At 45.8% G+C, this 14,698-nt stretch overlaps 1 protein-coding gene and 1 long non-coding RNA gene across 2 annotated transcripts; one reads left to right on the forward strand and one right to left on the reverse strand.

The window, feature by feature from the left end:
• Positions 1–721: 721 nt before the first annotated feature.
• LOC129157077 (uncharacterized) lies at positions 722–2,494 on the reverse strand. The gene is made up of 3 exons (XM_054736232.2): positions 2,402–2,494; positions 1,594–1,876; positions 722–1,441 (listed from the first exon to the last, which is right to left on the reverse strand). The coding sequence occupies exons 1-3, from the start codon at positions 2,485–2,487 to the stop codon at positions 740–742; spliced, it is 1,071 nt and encodes a 356-aa protein (XP_054592207.1). The 5' UTR covers positions 2,488–2,494; the 3' UTR covers positions 722–739.
• A 5,438-nt stretch (positions 2,495–7,932) lies between these two features.
• Positions 7,933–13,285, forward strand: LOC129157080 (uncharacterized). Its single transcript, XR_008560455.2, has 3 exons — positions 7,933–8,170; positions 9,650–9,813; positions 13,100–13,285. It is a non-coding gene; the product is annotated as an uncharacterized lncRNA (long non-coding RNA).
• Positions 13,286–14,698: the final 1,413 nt, after the last annotated feature.

The following is a 14,698-nucleotide window of genomic DNA, read 5'->3' on the forward strand; positions in this document are numbered from 1 at the left end:
GGGGTGAACTAACCAATCAGAGGACAGACAAGATCTGCCACAGGCCACGCCTCCAGAGTGCCAAAAGCCCTTACAGCCGAGCGAGCAGGAGTCAGAAACCGAGCGCGCAGAGAGGCTGCCGAGCGCGCACAGAGGCTGCCGCGCGCGCACGTTTTCCTCTGCCGTGTGCTCGTTGACAACGCGCGCACGCAGGTTTGTCACTTGTGCACATCCTTGTGCGCTCACAGACACAGTTTGCTCCCTCTCTGTGCACAAATGACCTCTCGCCATGTATATTTTCGCTCGCGAGTCCCGTTCACACGCGCGCTGTGGACCCAATGCGCGTGCACGGGTTGTGACACGGGTATGACGCGATATAAAACTTGTTTTTCAAAACTGTACGTTTCTTTCAAAACTGCACACACAAAACCCCAAACATAACACATAAATTCCTAAACCGTGGCTTCCCTTTGCAACAAAACCCTGCCATCATATATCGTAACATGTTCCCAAAATGGAACACGTGTTTTATTTGGTAAACACAGCCACATTTTCACATGACACACACATACCATTCATTGCTTAAACACAAGTAGCCTTTTGGTGAACACTACCAAGCATGGAAAGAACACTGAAGAGCAAAACTGAAAACACAATCGTCTAAATGGAACACAATGAATTACACACCAAATGTATGACAGTGCCCACTTTCCTCTGAGACAAACATTAGACATCACACAAATTTTGAGACAAAATGTATTTATAACCCCCACCCCCCACCCCATCTCCCATTCAAGCATAATAATGGGGCATCATGCCTCTGGTCTCTGTCTGGCCAGAGGGCCTCATCAACATCACAGGCAATGTCCTCCTGGTCCAAACAGTGCTGGAAGTACCGCCTCGAGTGCCTGTTGAAGCCCTGACAGGCCTCAAAGCCCACATCTCCACAAGCCTCCTCAATGGCTTGAAGCAGTGGGACCTGGCTCTGTGGATTCTTTTCGTATACCTTCCACCTCCAGGCTGAGAAAAACTCCTCAATGGGATTGAGGAAGGGGGAATAAGGTGGAAGGTATAAAACGGAAAAATGTGGGTGGTCCTGAAACCACTCATGCATCTGAGCAGCCTTGTGAAAACTTACATTGTCCCAAATTATTATAAGGTTGACCCGCTGTGGGTTATCTATGCCATCAGGTTGAACAAGCACATCATACAGGCCGTTTAGGAATTCCAGTAGCAGGGCTGTGTTGTATGCCCCTAGGTGGGCATGTCGGTGTAGGATACCATGGTGGTTCATGGCCGCACACATAGTGACGTTGCCACCACGCAGGCCTGGGACCTCGATTGTGGCCCGCTGGCCAATCACATTTCTTCCCCGGCGCCTCCTTTTTACCAGGTTGAACCCAGCCTCGTCTATGGAGATGTATTCATAGCTTTCGTTGGCTGTGTCATAGTCCTGGATTTGCTGAAGCAGACAGTATGAGAATACAAGTTACACTATAGACACAGAGACAGTATGTTACATTGAGACAATGTAGAAAAGGACCACTATTACAGAAGATTACGTTATAGTGGTACAATGCATGCATGTGTCAGTGATGAATGTATGGGACTTACAAGCACATACTCTCGACGTAAGGCCTTCACACGGTTTGTGTTACGTTGGAATGGAACCCTGTAGACTTGCTTCATTGTCAATAAATTTCTGTGAAGTATGCGATGTATTGTTGAGATGCTGATTGTGTGGAGGTCATTGAAGATGGTATTGTCAGCCAGGACCCTTGTTTGTATCTGTTTTAGTGTGAGGGTATTGTTTTCACGGACCATGTCTACAATGGCTGCCTCTTGTTGCTGTGTGACAATTGAAGTTCTTCCTCCACGATAAGGTTCTCTGGCCACCCTGAAAAATATTACAGTAATACTGTGAGCACATTGTAGTGTACTGGTTCCCAAACTTTTCTGCTAGTGACTTCAAAGAGATTACTGTAGACAATAGCCTAAGACCCGAACGAGTGAACAGCACAACTACAAGCTCAACGCATCACTTTGCACTGTTTTGTGAGCTTGTAGAGTTGCTTTTTTCACTACTTTTTACAGCACACATTTGTTTTCTAATGCTGTGTTTCATAGAATTTCTTGGAAATTTCTTTAAATTTCTTCAATAAATTACAGTACCTGGGAAATAAAAATGACATTTGCTTTTCACAGTAATTCATGGAAATATTTGCTGTCTTTGAATCATTTTCCTTTACTTTAATGTTATGAAATAATAATAATTGATAACAAAATGTGGTAAACAAAGAGTAAAGGGACCCAAAACAATATGACTGCAACCCACAAATGTGTCCCAAAACACTGTTTAGGAAAAAGTGCTGTAGTCTATTGAATGCTGTATTACAATACTCATGAAGAATAAATTTCATACCTCTTCTCCATCCTGAACGTCCTTATGATGGTCGACACTGTGAAACGGTTGAGGTTTGGCTGGACCCTCTGGCCAGCCTCCCTCATGGTCAACCCATGGTTGAGCACATGGTCCAATACAGTGGCACGAATCTCATCGGAGATTTGGATTCTCCTTCTTCGTTCCCTTGCTTCTCCTTGTTGTCCTCCTCCTATTCCTCTTCCCCATCCTCCTCTTTCTTCTCCTCCTTTTCCTCTTCCCCGTCCTCCTCTTTCTTCTCCTCCTCTTCCTCTTCCCCGTCCTTCTCTTTCTCCTCCTCCTCTTCCTCGTCCTCCTCCTCTTCCCCGTCATCGTCGTCCTCCTCCTCCCATACGCACTCCTCTCCTCTGTTGTCTGTTGTCTCTGTTCTCCATTGCTCATCAAACAAAACAGTGTCCAGCCTCCTTTTATGCTGCAGTCCCTGATTGCAAATTGCTCACCAGACATGAAAGTTTAGAGATTTGAATAGTTGTGTGTTGTTGATTGAAGCTTTGAGAGTTTGTTTGACAAGTATGTGTAAACGTGAAAATTGTGTGCTGTGTTTTGACAGCATGGTGATGTGAAATTGACATCAGAGTGTAAAGGAGGACAATCAGAGAGCTAATATGATAAGGCAATCTAAAGTAGTGATAAATGGAGACAGGCGATTGGGAATAGAAGTAGAGGTTGTGAAGTTCGTGCCTCATTTTTGATTTTTGAGTTTTAGCAATCGAAAAAAACTGTAAAGGAGATGTACAGTTGGATGTCATCTGCATAAATATGGTAGGATATTCCCTTAAAGGAGCTCAGGATGTGCTGAAGATGAAGCAGATAGAGGAGGAAGAGTAGAAGCCCAAGCACAGAACCTTGTGGGATACCATGGGTGAAGAAGGTGGTGGAGGACCTAAACTTAGAGACGGCCACAGAGGAGGAATATTCAGACAGATATGAGAACTATTCCAGAGCAGTTCCTGATAGGCCTACCCAGTTTCTCAGCCTCTCCAGTAACAGGCGATGGTCTACAGTGTCAAAGGCTGCAGTCAGGTCCAGCAGGACCAGAAAAAGAACAGTCCCATTCATCACTGTGGGTCAGAAGGTCATTAGAGACCCTAAGAAGAGCTGTTTCAGTAGAATGAGCTCTATAAAAACCAGACTGTAAGCTATCATAGATGTTATGTTGATCAAGAACAGCTGTGAGTTGTTTAACCACAGCCTTTCCAAGATCTTGGAGATGAACGGAAGTTTAGAGATGGGTCTGAAGCTGCTATGGAGAGAGGGGGCAAGACTTGTTTTTTTCAGAAGTGGGTGGATTACAGCGTTCTTAAAGTAAGCAGGAACCTGACCAGAAACCAGAGACCATTAATAATAGAGAGCACGCTGGGACCGATGGACTGAAAAGCACTTTTAAACAAAGATGAGGGTAAGATGTGGACGGGGCATGCAGAGGAGTTCATAGAGTTAACTAGTTTGGTTAAGTCAGGCAAAGAAACAGGAACAAAACAATCTAGGATGATAGGCCTGACTGGAGTTGGGGGGGGGGGGGGGGTGCTCCGTTTTTCCTTGGCCCCCAAAATGCCTTGAAACGGACCTGGGTGTGTGAGTTAGTTTTGAAGGTGATCTGAATTGTATCAGTATAAATATTGCATGTGTATTACTTATTGTTTTATACAGGTAAAAACGTGTAGTTGTCATGACTCCCGGCCTTTCACCCTCCTCTGCCTCTGCTGCCATGACCTGTTTCCACAGCAACCTCAGCCTGCACCTCATCAACTTCATTCATCTCACCTGTTCCTGTCATCAGCTCATCCCACACACCTGCACCCTCTGCTATTTAACTCCCAGCCTGCTCTCCAACCAGTGCCAGATTATTGAACGCTCTTTGCCAGTAAATCTTCCAGCCTTTCACCTTGCCTGATCTCAGCCTCCGGACCTCATTTTCACGCCTGACTCCTGCCTTGAACTCTGCCTGCCACCACGACCCTCGCCTGTCCTCTACCACGTCTCCAGCCTGTTCCCTGTACCTGCTTGTCCCGATCTGGTTTTGAACCACGCCTCCTCTCCGACTCTGTCTCCTGCCTTGTCCTCTTTGGTAACGCCACATCTAATAAAGACTTTTTATTTAACTTTTTACGGTGTCTGTGTCATCACGGGTCTTCCAAGTTCTGAACGTGACAGAATAATCTGGCCACAACATAGACCCGACACCGACACAGCTCTTGCTTAGGAGTTCAGCTTACATTCATTCTGACCTGTCATGGAGTATCTCACGCTCCTCGCGCCGCTCCAGCCTCAAGCGCTTCCTGTCATCATGCCGCACCAGCCTCAACCCCCTCCTGTCAGGTCACGTCAGCAGTGGTCCCGGAGGTCTTCTGGAGCTGCTAGGAGGGTTGATCCTTCTCCCGTGCTGGTGTCGGCGGGTTCCCCAGACAACACCTCATGTTTTGCTTCTAGGCCGGCCCCAACTGAGGAAGCTGTTCAAATGATGATACAGATGGTCGTGGATGCTATATGGGAAATCTTTACCATACCATCCTGCCCCACTTACGACTGCGGACGGCTGACAAGTTCAATACCCTCTATTCCACCCATCCGGAATTGATAACGGTTCCAGCCCTTAGTAATTATTACCTTTATGTCCGGAGTGTTTATGGGTCCGCACTTAAGGATGTCACCACAGAGGGTCTGACCTGATGTGAGAGATGGACACCATGCCCAGAACCCTCCAGCACCACACATCCACATCCTGTTCCGGTGGTGGTTCCAGAGGATGCTCCGCATCTAGTACTGTTGGTGGTCCAAGAGGACGCTCCACATCCCGTTCCGGTGGTGGTCCCAGAGGACACTCTGCATCCACGTTCAGCGGTGGTTCCAGAGGACGCTCCGCATCCCGTTCCGGTGGTGGTCCCAGAGGACGCTTCGCATCCAGTTCCGGTGGTGGTCCCAGAGGACGCTTCACATTCAGCTACCGCAGTGGTCCCAGAGGACGCTCCGCATCCCGTTCCAGTGGTGGTCCCAGAGGACGCTCCGCATCCAGTTCTGGTGGTGGTCCCAGAGGACGTTCCACATCCCGTTCCGGTGGTGGTCCCAGAGGACGCTCCGCATCCAAGTTCAGCGGTGGTTCCAGAGGACGCTCCACATTCCGTTCCGGTGGTGATCACAGAGGACGCTCCGCATCCAGTTCCGGTGGTGGTCCCAGAGGACGCTCCGCATCCAGATCCCGCAGTGTTCCCAGAGGATGCTCCGCATCTCCAGAGACTACGTCCCCGCATGAGTCTCCAGAGTATATGTCCCTGCCTGAGTCTCCAGAGTCTACATCCCCGCCTGAGTCTCCAGAGTCTACGTCTCCGCCTGAGTCTCCAGAGTCTACGTCCCCGCCTCAGTCTCCGTCCCCTCTGACTCCAGGTCGGTCATCGGCAGCCATCACCGCCAGTTCGGTCCTCGCCCATCGCCGCCGGCCCCCCGGACTCCCGCAGTCCCGGCTCCTAGTTCCCCGTCGCCGGCCCCCCAGACTCCCGCAGTCCTGGCTCCTGGTGCCCCGTCGCTGGCCCCCCAGACTCCCGCAGTCCCGGCTCCTGGTTCCCTGTCGCCGGCCCCCTAGACTCCTCTGGCCCTCTTTCCTGGTCCCCCTCCACCCGCCCTGTCTGGCCCTCCCTCCTGGTCCCCCTCCTCCCGCCCTGCTTTGGCCCTTCGTCCTGGTCCCCCTCCTCCCGCCCTGCTCTGGTTTCCTGTGGGCGTCTGGAATCCGCCCTTGAGGGGGAGGGGGGGGGGGTGTTCTGTCATGACTCCCTGTCTTTCACCCTCCTCTGCCTCTGCTGCCATGACCTGTTTCCACAGCAACCTCAGCCTGCACCTCATCAACTCCATTCATCTCACCTGTTCCTGTCATCAGCTCATCCCACACACCTGCACCCTCTGCTATTTACCTCCCAGCCTGCTCTCCAACCAGTGCCAGATTATTGAGCGCTCTTTGCCAGTAAATCTTCCAGCCTTTCACCTTGCCTGATCTCAGCCTCCGGACCTCGTTTTCACGCCTGACTCCTGCCTTGAACTCTGCCTGCCACCACGACCCTCGCCTGTCCTCTACCACGTCTCCAGCCTGTTCCCTGCACCTGCTTGTCCCGATCTGGTTTTGAACCACGCCTCCTCTCCGACTCTGTCTCCTGCCTTGTCCTCTTCGGTAACGCCACATCTATTAAAGACTTTTTATTTAACTTTTTACGGTGTTTGGTGTCATCACGGGTCTTCCAAGTTCTGAACGTGACAGTAGTGGAGATAAATCTACCTACTTTTCAACACTTTGTTTTGTTTTCTTGTTTTTATTGAACTATTTTCCTGTCCTGTCTGTCGCTCATCTTCCTGCATCTCCTCTAAAGTCTCCAGAAAAAACTGCTGCCTGGATTCTTACTTTTTCACCTCATCAGCTACTTTTGAGCAGATCAACGGGATCTCCTGACCACAAAGCGGAGTGTGCGTCTCAATGCTGCGTCAGTGAGGTGAAATCACCACAGCCCACGATGAGTAGAGCGCATCAGGAACGATTAAAAGACAGCTGCCTGGATTCCTACTTTTTTACCTCATCAGCTACTTTTGAGCAGATCAACGGGATCTCCTGACCACAAAGTGGAGTGTGCGTCTCAATGTTGCGTCAGTGAGGTGAAATCACTGCAGCCCACGATGAGTAGAGCGCATCAGGAACGATTAAAAGACAGAGTACCAGAGGATATAAACAGATATGAACTATCATGTGTTAATAATAATGTTTTGTTGTTCCACCTTGAGAATGTATCATGTGCCGGACGCAGCGAGCGCACCAACAATCAGCGCTCTGCATCCTCTCCGCTCAACAGAATCCCGCTACGCTGTATGGTGTCAGGTTTCCGCCAAAACCCGTGCAAGCGTAGCCAAAACCCGTGCACGCGTATTGTGCACATCGCGCGTGCGAACGGGACTCGCGCGTGGAGGTTAGAACCTCATGAGTGAAAATATACATGGCGAGGAGGTCATTTGTACACTGAGAGGGAGCAAACTGTGTCTGTGAGCGCACAAGGATGTGCACAAGTGACAAACCTGCGTGCGCTCGTTGGCCAACGTGCACACGGCAGAGGAAAACATGCGCGCGGCAGCCTCACTGCGCGCTCGGTGCGGCAGCCTCACTGCACGTGTGGCAGCCTTTCTGCGCGCTCGGTTTCTGATTCTGCTCGCTCGGCTGTTGGGAGTTTTGGCACTCTGGAGGCGTGGAAGAATTAAAGTGCCAGAAACTGAGCAGTTGAACTTTCAATTTGAGAGCAGAATTTCATATCAAGAGACCATCTTTTTAATTTCAGAATACTATTTTATATTATTGCTCTCAAAACTTGTAATGCTTGCGCTCAAAATGTCTGCTCTCTTTCAAATTCACTCTGTTCTCCTTCAAATCTTTGTTTTTGCGCTCAGATTTAACCTTCTTACAGTGGTATTGTCTTCTCATGTGACAACTTTTTCTCTACACGGATCAAAACTCCTTCCACAAGTCTGTCCCCTACTCTCACGGATCTTGTCTGCTCTCGCTCAAAACTTAGAAGTACAATCTCCTAGCAACCGCTCAGCCAATAGAAAGACTTGTGGGACTGGGCGGGAACAAACCTCTTTGGGGTGCGCTCGTTTTGCGCTCTGTGGATTTTCCTGTGTGGCTGCCGCATCTGCGCACTAACAGCCTGGCTAATACCCGCCCTGATCTGGAGCGAGAGTTTCACCTGCACCAGCAAAATGGACCAGAACCAACAAGACGCTCAAGTAAGTTATTTTTCAAGGCTACTAGCTGCAGTTTATTCCATAAAATTGTTTTGTTATGCTACTTTTTACGACTCCTCGCATTTAATATTGCAACAGGGGCACATAGCTAGGTGGATTAGGTTATTCACTATAGCTACAACTTTCATAAAATGGCCTCAGCAGATTTGAGTTTTACCCTAACATATCACTCGTCCCCAATGCTAGCTCTGGACCTAGTGTAGATGTTTTTTGTTTAGTATTCCCACCTTTGTTTTTAATAGTTAGCTCTTTGGACATTACAGTAGTTATTCGTTAGCGTTTACTCCATGAACATTGTTTCCTCATCTAACTGCTAACTATCAAAATGTGTTTCATCCATCGACATAAATATATCCCAATGTTTTTCTCACGCTGTAATGAACAAGATGGGTCATCAAAGTAAGAGAATGTTATTAAAAAGTGGAACTCGTTATAATTGAACGATGGAAAATTTTGACCAAAGCCGTAGGAGAAAACCGTTTTTGATAGGGAAACACATTTTGACACAACACCTGCCCTGACTGGCGCGTCAGCTAGCTTTCAATCTGTTGGTAGGTTTCTGAAAATATCAATGCTATGTTAAGTGAGTGTAATCCAGTAGTAATTTCCCCAACAAAATAACAATTTCTATTTTTGCTCAATTCCTGCCTCCTGCCATTTCATTTTGCACTCGCATTATTTCTTTTTGTAATCCTGTCAAACCTAGCCGCTGGTCTTTAAACATAATGAGCCTAACTTACTAATACTGAGTCTGGGGTTACATAAGCAGTAACAAAACAAAAACAGTTTCTGTTTCTAAGTCTCAGCAATGAGTAAGGTTGTATTTCTGGTGTAAGCGAACTAACATTTGTTTTCTGTGAAATGCGCGAAATGTTGTATTACACAGTCTGTGGTACCATGATGCAGCACAATTCACTGTTGCATGTTAAACCACAGAAGATGTAGAGGAAAATGAATGTAATGGCTGAGGTGGAGGACCTGTAATGACACCAGAAAATAAGAAAATGTGTAAAAGCTTTATTAAAAGTTTAGTCCTGAAATTCTCATGGTAATCCAGGGAAGCAGGTTGGTGCATGGTCAGGGAACAGGCGTGGGTCAGGGCCAGATAAACAGCAGGTTCCATCCCAGCTCCAACCAGAGAGTGCTGCTGTTGTGTCCTTGGGCAAGACACTTAACCAACTTTGCCTGCTGTTGGTGGTCGGAGGGACCGGTGGTGCCAGTGTTCAGCAGGCCCGCCTCTGTCAGTGTGCCCCAGGGCAGCTGTAGCTACTATCTGGCTTATCACCACCGTAAGCATGTGAAAAGGGTGTGGCTGTTGTGTAAAGTGCTTTGTAGGCCTTGGACTTGATAAATTTCAATAAATGTGCAAGCCAATTACAATTTTTTTCAATTTGTAGGTGTTTCCCATTTGCTGTATAACCAAATACAACTTTTTCTGTGTTTTTTGTTGTATTTCTTTAGACTGGTTCCATCCGAGAAGTTACGAGAAACCTTATGGATTTACTGAATGCTCATCTACAAGCAGAGGGCCCGCAACAAACACCAACTGTGCCACAGCGCACAACACCAGCGACAACACCTTAACAGACTATCCCTCGGTCTACAGTTCATCAAGAAATGTCAAGGTAAGTTAAGTGTAGAAATGTAAATATTTGACATCTGCATTGGTCTATTCAGTGGTTTGAAATTAAATTATTCCAATGATGCTTTATTATTCATCTTAGAAAGAGGCTTTCTGCAATTGACTGTATTTTTTTTTTTACATAGTGAAATTAAATTCTGAAATAATGTAAGCAGTGTAGTATAGGCTACAGCTAGGGCTGGGCAATATATAGATATTTTAAAATTATAAATATAATTTTAAACGAGAAACAAGATGACTTTGTATTGATATAACTAGTCAAGCCACATAAGCTAGCAACTAGCTTGCTCCGTCTGTAAGCGGTCATTTCATGTATTCTCACAAATCTGCTCAATCAGAAAACCTCTGGGTCAATGTTCTGCCCTAAACTTTGCATTTGGCTTCATGGTTTTTAATTATTTGGGGATATTCGTTCATGTTTCATCAAGCCTGTTCACCGTGGTTACCAACGGAGTTCTGTTTACCCCTCCCTCCCTCGTGTAATTGGGAAACCACTACAGAGAGCCGGAGTGGCCAAATTACCTCAAACATGTTGTAATGGCTTCAACTGTAAACGTTAGGGTTAACATTTAATTTTGAAGGTGAGTTCAGCGCTAAAAGTTTTTCTGGTTCCGGTTTTTGATGCTTTGCTATGGTCGGGGCTCAGCCACGTGAGTTCGGAATAGAACGGGTGGTTTCTTGTTCACATGTGATTCCCAGGGCTTCTCAGGAATGCGGAAATCCCCGAGCATGTGGGCGGCGGTAAAGACGCGCGGAAGAAGTCTGCGGTGTCTGCCTATGCTAAACAATAATTCCTCATCAAACCGCTGCACCAACACACACTGCGCTTCTCCAATAATCTGCTCTCCTCTAATCCTTCCTACTTCAGCGCTGTAGTGTCCTCCGCTGCAGATGTGTCCTTATAACCGCTGCTACACACACACACTGCTGTCCTCCTCTGCTGCGGAGCAGGAGACAGCAGCTCAGTGCTTCATGTGGGCTAAACAGCAACCAGGATGAAAAGTAATCGCATATGCGGAAACCCCCCGGTGTTTGATCCAACTCCCCAATAGGAGGCGGTAGGTGTGAGTTTCAGCTGCCAATCAGTCCATAGTGTCTGCTCGGCACCAGCCGGACCTCCGAGGGAAGTAGTCTGAAAAAAAAGTCTCCTTAGAATGAAATACACACATGTGAGCCATATGCGAACAAAACATTTGGTTCCGAACGCATCCATGCCGACCCAGATGTGAAAGCGGCTTAAGTGAGGGAAAATACTAACATGGGACGACTGTGAGAATAAGGAGTAAAATAGTTTAGTTTTAAAAATAGTTTCCAGCTCAAAACAGGAGACAACAGGTGTGATCCTGGAATTGTGGATGAAGTCTGTCAGTGAAGCTCTTGGGATCACAGCTCCACCTCTCAGTTCAGACTCCACAGAGCTCCTAGTGTGTGAGTTCTTGTTCTCTTCTGTACTTTTAACGTTAACGCAGGAGAGTGTTTGCTGTTGTATTTCAGTTATAATGTGAACAACCACACAAAACATTAAATTTACTCAAAAATTCTGAATGGATTTTTAAGACCTGCCGTGTGAACGTAGCCTTAAGCCTGATTCATGCTTCTCCGTCTGCATCAGTGTGGAGACACGCAACGTCCTTGCGTGCCTGCCGGAGAGCTCCGCAAGGACGGACGGAGTCAAGCTCTCTTTTCTAAACAGCCGTCAGTCGAGACGGACAACGCAAGCTTGTGATTGGTCAGGATGCCGCTGTTGTTTACAGCTCCGCCATTGCACCCTCAAAAACATAAAGAGAGCCGAGGATAACAAGCGGCAGACACGGAGCAGCTTGAAGAATACCTCGCGAAAAAACTCTAAAAACATGAACTTTTAGTTCCCCTGTGACTGGAGGAGAGAGAAGATGCGCAGCAAGCGTTTTATTTGTGGATGGAAATGACAGGAAACGTGGGTTCAGAGGTGGCAAGCGCATGAAGAGGTGGAGGAGAATGAGAGACAAATATGTCCGTGTTAAAAGTCTCTTATATACACAAAAAATACAATATAAACACATTATCTTGGACCAATACATGACAGGATACCACAGAACAGCGCTACGCCCTCTGTTGTCCTGCCGAGGAATTGCTTTGCAACACTCTCCAGGAGACGGAGAAGTATGAGAGCAAAACACTTCCGTCAATCCGTGCGTGTCTGTCCCTTGCGGAGCTGAAGGAGAAGCATGAACCAGGCTTTAGACAGCATGTTTCTTTGTACATAAGCCGTACCATAGACATCATTGGCTGCTGGAGAGTAACTGCTTCACCGCCATATTGAGTAGGTTTCTAACTCCAAAACCCAATTTGAATCCAGTCATTGGAGCAACTATGCCTGTTTTTGTGCAGCTCACAGTTCCAACAACCAGCAGTTACATCTGCCTGTAAGCTTTGTTTGTTAATAAAGTTATATAAAAATAAAAAAACTGTTACGTCACGATCTCCTTGCTTTCTACAGGAAGTTTAAAAAATTATTTCAATAAAGATTGAAACACAAACATGAAGCTAAATGAGGAGCTCTATGAACATACTGAACGCCGCTTTAAAAGATACTGAATGTGAAATATGGCATTTCTCTACTGCTGACTGATGAAAGGGAGTCCGATGTGCCTGTTGTCATTTTGCAGGAGGTTGAACGATCTGACAAGGTAGTTAGCCCGTAAAAAAATTGTGCTGCAACACTCCCAGTGCTTTTTTTGTGGCCTTTATGGCTATTCATTGGTAGGCTCATCACGGAACACAAAAATGTAGCTTGTTTGTTATGATTTAGGTACGTACTGCCCCCTAGTGGCAGAAAACTACAGACTGTCGCTTAAAGAAATAGCATAAAATGGCCAGGGATGCAATTCAATATATATTCTCTTCTACGGTTTTAAAATTTTGAAATAATTATCTATCGATCGATTAGATTTTTTTAAATTAATATGCTTTTATTCATCAACCAGCCCTAAAACCTACTAAAGGTTAAACATTTTAAATTGCAAACTGTACTTAATTACGGTGATGCAAGTAAATGACAATTACACCCCTGCAAAATAGTAAAAGTTCTAAATCAAAACCATTTTGAATTTTTGTTATTCTTGTCCCTGCTATTTGTAATTTTTTTTTATCTAATTTTGACATATAGTAATCCTGCACAACAATGTGATAATTTGGTTTCTATTAAAATTTAGGAAATTTTGCTTATTTGTTGACAAATTGCAGCTCAATATAGAAACATCATCATTGTTCTCTTGTTGTAATGTCAGGATTTCCAAGAGCCAGACATCGACTGGGATGTTGCTGCAGAGTACAGCCCAGATGTGGACGGTGCTGCTGTGGTCCCGGAGTTCGACAGTCCCCTCACTGAAGAGCAGCATGCTGAACTGCATCCATGCTTTCGTTCTTTTTTAAACACAGAAACAGTTTTGTTTACCTGTTAGTAGCTACAGTTTCGCCGACGGCTGCCGGCTTCTTCAGGCTGACGCTGATGGTGGCGCGTAAAAATTCTAACCAGATTAAGTGCTTGGAAGAGCCATCCACATCCAGTATGATGCTGTTCAGATGTGGAAACAAACAAAAAAAAAAAGATTAAACTCTCATAACATATTGTGTACAACGTGCATGGGTAAAAACATGCACCTGTCCTCTTCCTCCTTCACCACAAAAGCTGGCATGCAGTTGTACAGACTCCTGAGTAAATTCTTATCACACAATGGACAGGAAACCTATTAAAGACATTTTTTTAAATCAGTGACCAACAATCATTGTTAAGTAAACAATAATGATTAACATGAAATGTAATTAAAATATTCTGTATATTGCTAACGTGCATGTTTGAAGTTTGATTTAAAGGGATATTCCACCCTAAGTGAAAATTTGTCTACTGTCTAAATTGGCTCCTGCAAATGTGTTACTTCTTACTTTTCATTTGCAGTCAACATGATTATTGAGCTCAACAGGAATAACTGGTATCATAATTTAGTAATTTTACAGTTTTGCACACAAAATGCTACTACCTCCCATTAACTTACATGGTTTATTCTCATCTAAAGCAGACAGACTGCTGGCAGATAAGAATTACTGCGCTGGTTAAAACAATCCTTTTTCATTCACTTATCCAACTCTGGGGAATACGGCACTAGAAAACATTTTTGGATCTTTCCCTGACACATATCTAGCCCCTCATAACTCGATCCCAGTTCCTGGATAAAACACAGGACATTTTATTCCATGTAGGACCCTAATCCACCTAGCTATGTGCCCATGTTGCAATATTAAATGTGAGGAGTCGTAAAAAGTAGCATAACAAAACAATTTTATGGAATAAACTGCAGCTAGTAGCCTTCAAAAATAACTTACTTGAGCGTCTTGTTGGTTCTGGTCCATTTTGCTGGTGCAGGTGAAACTCTCGCTCCAGATCAGGGCGGGTATTAGCCAGGCTGTTAGTGCGCAGATGCGGCAGCCACACAGGAAAATCCACAGAGCGCAAAACGAGCGCACCCCAAAGAGGTTTGTTCCCGCCCAGTCCCACAAGTCTTTCTATTGGCTGAGCGGTTGCTAGGAGATTGTACTTCTAAGTTTTGAGCGAGAGCAGACAAGATCCGTGAGAGCAGGGGACAGACTTGTGGGAGGAGTTTTGATCCGTGTAGAGAAAAAGTTGTCACATGAGAAGACAATACCAGTGTAAGAAGGTTAAATCTGAGCGCAAAAACAAAGATTTGAAGGAGAACAGAGTGAATTTGAAAGAGAGCAGACATTTTGAGCGCAAGCATTACAAGTTTTGAGAGCAATAATATAAAATAGTATTCTGAAATTAAAAAGATGGTCTCTTGATATGAAATTCTGCTCTCAAATTGAAAGTTCAA

Source organism: Nothobranchius furzeri, chromosome 4 (assembly GCF_043380555.1).
Source record: "Nothobranchius furzeri strain GRZ-AD chromosome 4, NfurGRZ-RIMD1, whole genome shotgun sequence".
NCBI lineage: Eukaryota > Metazoa > Chordata > Actinopteri > Cyprinodontiformes > Nothobranchiidae > Nothobranchius > Nothobranchius furzeri.

Excerpts from the sequence above, each read along its gene's own strand:
- LOC129157077 (XM_054736232.2), bottom strand. The coding sequence starts at position 2,487 with ATGAGGGAGGCTGGCCAGAGGGTCCAGCCAAACCTCAACCGTTTCACA. Across the intron at positions 1,877-2,401 it reads ACGTTCAGGATGGAGAAGAG|GGTGGCCAGAGAACCTTATC; the intron begins GTATGAAATTTA and ends AATATTTTTCAG. Across the intron at positions 1,442-1,593 it reads TACGTCGAGAGTATGTGCTT|CAAATCCAGGACTATGACAC; the intron begins GTAAGTCCCATA and ends TGTCTGCTTCAG.